General features: G+C 43.5%; 1 protein-coding gene and 1 non-coding gene across 2 annotated transcripts; both read right to left on the reverse strand.

The window, feature by feature from the left end:
- Nucleotides 1-1882: 1882 nt before the first annotated feature.
- Nucleotides 1883-6349, reverse strand: RPL37 (ribosomal protein L37). The gene is made up of 4 exons (XM_050947188.1): nt 6254-6349; nt 5135-5270; nt 4369-4453; nt 1883-1996 (listed from the first exon to the last, which is right to left on the reverse strand). Exons 1-4 carry the CDS (start codon nt 6254-6256, stop codon nt 1927-1929), a joined length of 294 nt encoding a protein of 97 aa, XP_050803145.1. The 5' UTR covers nt 6257-6349; the 3' UTR covers nt 1883-1926.
- Nucleotides 2105-2185, reverse strand: LOC127048511 (small nucleolar RNA SNORD72). The gene has a single exon (XR_007773705.1). It is a non-coding gene; the product is annotated as a small nucleolar RNA SNORD72 (small nucleolar RNA).
- Nucleotides 6350-8057: the final 1708 nt, after the last annotated feature.

Raw genomic sequence — 8057 nt, forward strand, 5'->3', positions numbered from 1 at the left:
AGCATACGCATTTTTTAGCCAAACTATACATACTTACAAGACTAACATAAGAAACCACCACCACAGCACATTATGTAGTTGTAGAATTAAAAATGCTTTTGAAATTAAAATAAGTTGAGTCTTTAAATGTCTCCTTTAAAAGTGATAATATCAAAACAATTGATGGATAGAGTGAGTTTCTGCTTTCATAACAGGATCAGAGAGGGAAGGAGAGTAGGGCAGTAATAATTTTTCCTAGTTTAGAAATGGCCCAAGTAGATCCACAATTACATAGTTTGGATACATCTGCTGTACTCCCTCCCCAATCTTTCTTTGCTTGTGCTCTACCATATACCAGGCTGGAGATGGATATATGATAGACATTTACCATGACAGTAATCATTCTACAGTTCCAAGCCAGGTATAGGTTATGGAAGCAAAGACATGACTAACATCCTTTTAAAATATCAGAGTATAAACTTTAGTCGTAACTGACCCTTCTTTCAATAGTGTAATAAGGTGAAGTAAGAGATGCTTGTTGACACCCTGCACTCCTGAACTGTTACAAGGTGAAACAAAAGGAACCATAAACATCTCAGCCTGGTTTTAGGCCTACTGTACCAGGAAATGCTCAGCCTTGCTGACTTGCCTGTTCTGCCCTCCCTCACTTAAGGGGCCTCAAGTCACTGCACCCAGCCTACACTCTCACCATACAGCAGTTTTTCCAATGGCGGCATCCTGAGATAAAGAATCAGTTGTGAGTGACCAACCAAGTCTTCCAAGGCAAGTTATAGAGTATGGGAACCAACACCCATTCCAAGAGACTCCTGACCAACCCTCTGCCACAACATACAGATTAATGCACAAAGCATCTGCTCATTTAACCTAAGTAATTCACATATACAGCACATCTCTAACCCCCAGGGCACTAATCCCCTGGGGGTGGGGTGGAACCCCTCACACATGGTACCTTGATCCTAGCAACAGAATGTTACTACTGTCCTGATTTTTTTGTTGTTTTCTTTTTGGAGGAGCAGGGGAGGTGTCTATCCAGATTCCCGACCCTCAATTGCAGATTAGGTCTCGTTAGTAATAAGGACTAGGCTAAAACCACTTGTTCATTAGGGACTTAAAAACTATTTTTTCCATAGTTGTAAACTTCACTCAACCCAAATGATGACCCCCTGAACAAATGGGGTAGACACTTTTTGCAGACCTGTCTTTTTTAAATTGTGAAAAGTAACAGTGAACAGAACATTAGTACACTAAAATACAAGATAAATAAGACCAGACAACCCCTTTTTTAAATAGTTTTCCCTTATATTCTGAAAGTAGGCAGTTCTAAGTCAATAAAACCTTTACAGACTGACATTAAGAATAACGTATGGCTTTATTTAGCTGATGGCTGTCATTTAAAGTACACTCCAGTGCATACAGCGACTATTAGGGTGAGAATATTTATAGCTCCTTGGTAAGTGAATTGCTTTCTTTTAGACAGAATAAGGAAAAAACGTGCATCTTATTTATAGTCGTATCTAGAACTGTGCACATCTGTGTACAAATTAGTAGTTATATCAACCATAAGCTACTAAGTGATGAACATCTCCTACGGCTGTATATGTAGAAGACTTGTTATGTAAAAGGGAGTTTTGAAATTATTCAGAGTAAAAGTTGTGTTGGTATAAAGAATTATTATATTCTTTGCCCATAAAAAACTTCAGCAATTACAGTATTTAGATGAACACTCTTAAAGATATAAATATGATCAAATGAGAAATCACTTAAAGGAATGTGTTTAATGAACTTCAACACAAGACTGTCAGAATCTATTACACACACACACACACACTCTCTTACTATTTCACCAAAATAAAATGTGTAAAAAAAACCAAAAAACTGACAATTTTTTCTGGATTAGACCATTTATTTTAACAAACAGATGAGTCCTTAAGATGAGCTGGATGCTGCAACAGCAGCTCTCTTGGGTTTAGGTGTTGTTCCTTCACGGAATCCATTCCTGTATGTACAAAAATAATAATAGGGTTACTGTCTTTTTTAAGCATTTTATATTCCAGGCTCTAAAAAGTGGTATTTATTAGAAAGTTTCAGACAATGTATTTGGTTCAGCTTATCTCAGCTACAAGTCAAAATCACTATGGAACTCATATGTTCAGACATTTTTAAAGAGAAACATCATTGACAAGCTGCTCATGAACATTTCAGTGTGTCTATTTAAAATTTCACTCCTAGTAAAAGAGTTAAGTTATTACCAGAAGTTCATGTCCCAACATAATGGATGCAATTCTGCAGTGCTTACTCAGGTAAAACTCCAGCTGAAATCATACTATTTTTCTTTTCCCAGCAACTGATTATTTGAAGCCAAGGGGAGTTTCACTTTAGTAAGTACTGTATGATTAGATGTAAGGCTACTCCAAACACAAATCTCTCAGCCTCCAATTACTAATGAAGTAAACTGAGAAAAAGTGAGACCAGCTAAGAAAGAAACAAACAAGGGAACAGTCACTGCAAGGTTCACCAAGATAAAGCAATTAAATGCAGCTAACCAATGCCTTGGGGTCATGTCTACACTAGTGATCTTATAGCTGCATGACCACTTGTGTAGCTGCTCTATGCCATAAAACCACCTCCACGAGCAGTATTAGCTATGTCGTCAGGAGAAGGCATAGACAGTGTTCTGTCAGTGTAACTTATGTCTCTTGGGGGTGTTTTTTCACACCCTGAGCAACTTAAGTGGTATCATAGACACGGCCTTAGATGTATCAAGTAGCAGGTTGCAGGAAGCGGGACATTATGTGATTTATTACAACTTTTTTCTGACAGCCGCTGTTGGGAAAGGACTACACAGACCAAAAGAATAAGAGCTAACACTGACCCTAGCTATAAGTCTTTTTTGGACTTTCAAGAGCAACACTACAGACATCACTATTAAAATCAATGTTCATTTTAAAGGAAGCTTCAGTTTTATTTTATACCTTCACGGAGCAGTGATGCTTTAAACGACATATGAACTCCATGTTGAAACGTGAAAGGCACACCTTTAAGTGATTAATTCTCACTTTGAATGCAATTTCAATTTATCAAACATAACTATCTCAGTGCTAACAAGGTATATGTTCCTGGATTAGTATTACTGTACTATCTATACCAAGTTGCTAACTCATCAACACTGGCAATCGTGGCATTTCTTACAAAAGGAACAGGCTAACAAAAATATGTTAACTCTTATTCATGGGATGCTGTTATGGAAATCAAAATTAGTCAAACATTTCTGTTCCTCTTTTATATGATGTGATTTCCTCCACAATTTAAAACAAAATACTATGATCACACTCATATCCTGGGATTCTGCTGGTAATGCCACATGTGGGCAAAAACCTCTGAAATCTTTCAAGGATCTATTACAAGAAGTTCTGCTTCAGGAATTTGTTGAGTTGCAGGTAGTTAACATGCAACTACGACCACCCAGAAGATTAAAAAAAAAAGAAAAAAAAAAAGTACTCTTTCAAGTGGACAATGAGCCCAATCCTGCAAGATGCAGAATGCCTTCAACTCACTTTATTAGTGCCTGGCAGCATCAGCAGATCTAATAACGTTATGAAGTAATCGCCTCAACAGAAACAAGTGCTGGACAAGACATATCTTCTAAAAAGAGGTAATTTTAGTAATGGAAGTGGAATCTGAAAGTCCTTTAAAGTCTGCTAGAGCACATCTAGTCCAAACATGCAGTAGTGCAAAAAGTGCAAATAAAAGTGTAAAAAAGAAAGCCAGTCATCACAAAGACATTGTATTATCATTGCATAAAACCCCTCTAGCTACTTTTCCTCTTGTGTTCTTCACTCCACAACAATGGAAAACACTGGTATAATTATTTTAATTAAAATACCAATAAGTTACCACAAGTGCAGATCATGGCTTCACTCTTAGAAATAATGTTGCTTCCATTTCTGATTCATATTCATGTAAACCAAACTGGATTACAATCAAAACTAACAATATTATGCCCTATGTAACTCCCGTTAACTGAGCTTTCCAAAGCATTTATAAACATTCATTAAACCTTTCCTGACTTAGGCAAGTTCACTTGGCATGTTAGTTGCAGATCTTACATTAGAACTCAGAACTTCCCGTCTAAACAAATGGAGAAGGCTACCAAGGAATGTTGGGTCAAATATATGAATCAAATACCTTTTACATTACAAGATGTTTACAATAAATTGAAAAATGTAAGACTACATACATACTGCATAAATTACAAAAGAAAATGGAAATAAGTGTTCATTTAGATAATGGGTTTTTAAAAGGTATTTGAATTCTGTGTAAGATCTCATGTTACAGTGTAACTTGCATGCTTGAAATTCAGTGTTGTACCTGAATCGACGGTAGACATTTTTCAGGTGCCTCATACGACCAGTACCAGTGGTGTTGCGTCTTTTAGCCTTGGCACTCCAGTTATCTAGAAAGCAATTTACAGATTTATTTTGTTTCACCTACACAATTAAGTGTATAAAATGAGATAGGCAAATACCATCCCTGTTTTACAGTGGGAACGAAGCAGAGCAACAGTAATACCACTAAAATACTTTAAATATGTGCACATTGAACAATGGTTGTTTCTACATGATATATTGTAAATATGTATAAATTTGATTTGGAGACGTATAGCTATATGCAGAACAACTTGGTGCTCATTTTCTCATAAGTAGTTTCTGTATGGGTACGTCTACACTACTCGCTGGATCGGTGGGTAGTGATCGATCTATCGGGGATCAATTTATCGCTTCTAGTATAGATGCCAGTTTCATAACTGAAGTTGCGTATCCGAGGTCAATCCTCTCCTCCCCACCCCACCCCCCCCGGGGTAGACCAGGCCTATGTAAATAAAGAAAACAGAAGGTAGTGAACAAAAAGCTCCTTGAAAACTCTAAAGTGCATTGCAAAATACCACAGAACTCCTTATACAAACAATATTTTTTCTATTAAATCACAAAAAACCCCACTGTTTTGGTTGTGTTTATTTAGACAGATGCATCACTTTCACAAGTGACTATCCTGGTACTGTATAAACAGTTTCTTCATGAAAAATTAATTCGAAGAACAAGTTTACACAAATAATGTTTGAAGGTTCCATACTTACACTTTCTCTTCCGCTTAGCAGGGTACCCACATTTCCCACAGGTGGACTTCTGGAGATGGTATGCCTTGGATCCGCAGCGCCGGCACAAAGTGTGGGTCTTATTGCGGCGCTTACCGAATGACGATGTTCCCTTCGTCTGAAATACAATTCAGGAATTTGCATGTCAGAAAGCAGTATTAAATAAAAATACAGTTTTGGCTAGCGCTTAACCATGTACTTCAAAACAAAGTAAACTCTTCTGAAACTCTTCACACTCAGATATTTTAATGAAATAACAAAAGGTACACACAAACGCAGAGGTGGAAATACATCTAACATACACATCTCAGTTTTATGTACCACATCTCACTTTCTTAAACAAGAATTACTTGTATTCCTGTATATCCCACCTTTATGACAAAAAATATGAGATAGCACAACTACTTAGAAGTGTTTAGATTCCTAATTCTGTTTTCTCTCAACCCCTCAAGTGATCTCTCCTTGCGAGTAAACTGGGGGAATAGCATCACTTCATCAACACGGCAGGCTCGTTTTGCACAAGCCAATGATAATTTTTTATACCTTTCCATCGAAAAGACAACTCGGCAGGATCGTTTTGACAAGTTACAGACCTAGGCAGACCCCCCCCCCCCCACCTCATGTCCCGCACGGTTTACTTGGCTCCTCTTATTAAAGAGCTACCACAATCCCCTCTGACACCGCTGAGCCCCAACGCGCAGGAGGCTTTTACCGGATCTTTACAGGACAGGGCAGGTTGGTGGTTCACCCTTCAATACTGAAGGCCCCTTCGCCAGCACGAGGCCTCGCTCCACGCAGAGCCCCGCGGCTCGGGGTCAGCGAGGGAAGATGCTCGCGGAGGGGACCCCGGAGGCGGGAGACCCCGCGCCCCCCGCTCTCTCAGTGGCAGCGTGTCCAGCTCCTTAAGCCCCCGAGCGCAGCAAGAGGGAGCAGGGACCGGGCCCGCCGTGGCCTCACAGCAGAGGCGGCCTGGCGCCCCGGCCCGCAGCTCCATCGTGACGCACGGACTGGCCTGGCCCCGGGCAGCCTCTCCGCACCACGCAGCCCCCGAATCCCGCTGGATGGCAGCGGATTTCCCCCGACCCCCCTCCCGGCACTCACCATCTTCCTCCGGCCGCTAGCACCAAAGAGACCCGGGCCCGCCCAACGCTTCCGCTATATCCCGCGCGCCACTTCCGGGTGAAGCGGACAAACCGCTCCGCCCGGCTCCGGGAGACATGGTGGGGGAGTCTGGGCCTGAGGGCCGAGTGGCAGAGCGGAGGAGCTTGAAGAGAGGGGGACGGGAGCCTGGGCCCGAGGGCAGAGCGGGACGGGAGACGGGGCGAGTGGGAAACACAGTGGGGTAACTTGGACCCGAGGGGGAGATGGGACGGGACACGAGGTGAGTTGGGACAGAGTTGAGGTGACGTGAGGGGAGGGAGACGGGCCGAGTGACACGGCAGTGGAGCCTGGGGGAAGACAGAGGGGGTGACACGGGAGGAGCCGGGGCCCGGAGGGTGGGCGAAGGGAGACTCGGTGACACGGGGGGAGCCGGGGCCCGGAGGGGACGGGAGACGGGGTGACACGAGGGGAGCCAGGACCCAGAGGGGGGAGGGGAGACGGGGTGACACAAGGGGAGCCGGGGCCGGAGGGGACGGGAGACGGGGTGACACGGAGGAGCCAGGGCCCGGACGGGGAGGGCGGCAGACGGAGTGACACCGGGGGCAGGGCCCGGAGGGAGGGGGGATACGAGACAGGGTGAAATAACCCGGATGGAGTGGCATGGTGGGGAGACTGGGCCCGAATGGAGGGGGGCCAGGAGTCGGGATGACACAGTTGGGGAGCCCAGGCCTGGAAAGTGGGGGGGGGGGGGGGGGGCAATGGGATGGGAGGTGTTACGGTGAGGGGAGCCCAGACCCGAGGGAATGGTACATAGGGTGACATGGTGGGGGAGTCTGGACCCAAGCAGAGGGGAGACGGGCAGGACAGTGGGAGCAGATCACATTGCCCACAAGCAGCTGCGTTTGGGGTCAGGGGAGGCGGGTTTTTTGCCAACCCTCCAGTGTTGCCTTGAAGCCCCAGGAATTACACATTATTTCCTCAGATGCTGCTGTGAACAACTAGGGGGGAAACCCTGGGGAATTCTCACAGTGACTATGGGACTGGCTTGAACGTCTTTGCTTGCCTAGGGAGAATCTGCTGCACCCGCAGGTCCTTATTTTCCACTGGGGCAAACTGCTGGGTGGTAATTGTAAATGATTTCCCCAGTAGCTGGGGCCTTAAAGCCGCTATGTCAGGGTAGGCACCTATGGCATGGGTGCCAAAGGCAGCACTCGAGCTGATTTTCAGTGGCACTCACACTGCCCGGGTCCTGGGCAGCGGTCCGGGGGGCTCTGCATTTTAATTTAATTTTAAATGAAGCTTCTTAAACATTTTAAAAACCTTATTTACTTTACATACAATAATAGTTTAGTTATATATTATAGACTTAGAGGAAGAGACCTTCTAAAAATGTTAAAATGTATTACTGGCATGCAGACCCTTAAATTAGAGTGAATAAATGAAGACTCAGCACACCACTTCTGAAGGGTTGCTGACCACTGCGCTATGTGGTGATGAAACCTCCCAGAACAGATCCAACCAGAATTGGCAAGTTTAGCACAGGGGGACCTGCCTGGTCTGGGATGATGAGGGGTGAGAGGGCAGACATCGTGACACAGAATAATATGCAGTGTCACCAATCCAGAATGCTCTAAAATCATCAGGTTATTTTTTAAGTAATCTGCCATTTATAGACAGATTCAGATGTCACTACTTTGCAAACCTTGTAAGCACCACTTACCTGTCTTCCTACTGACCTATACCATTGCTCAACTCTGATCTACAAAGTTTCCTAAAATTGCTGAATATCAGAATTAACGTGATA

The sequence above is a fragment of the Gopherus flavomarginatus genome, chromosome 3 (genome assembly GCF_025201925.1).
Source record: "Gopherus flavomarginatus isolate rGopFla2 chromosome 3, rGopFla2.mat.asm, whole genome shotgun sequence".
Taxonomy (NCBI): domain Eukaryota; kingdom Metazoa; phylum Chordata; order Testudines; family Testudinidae; genus Gopherus; species Gopherus flavomarginatus.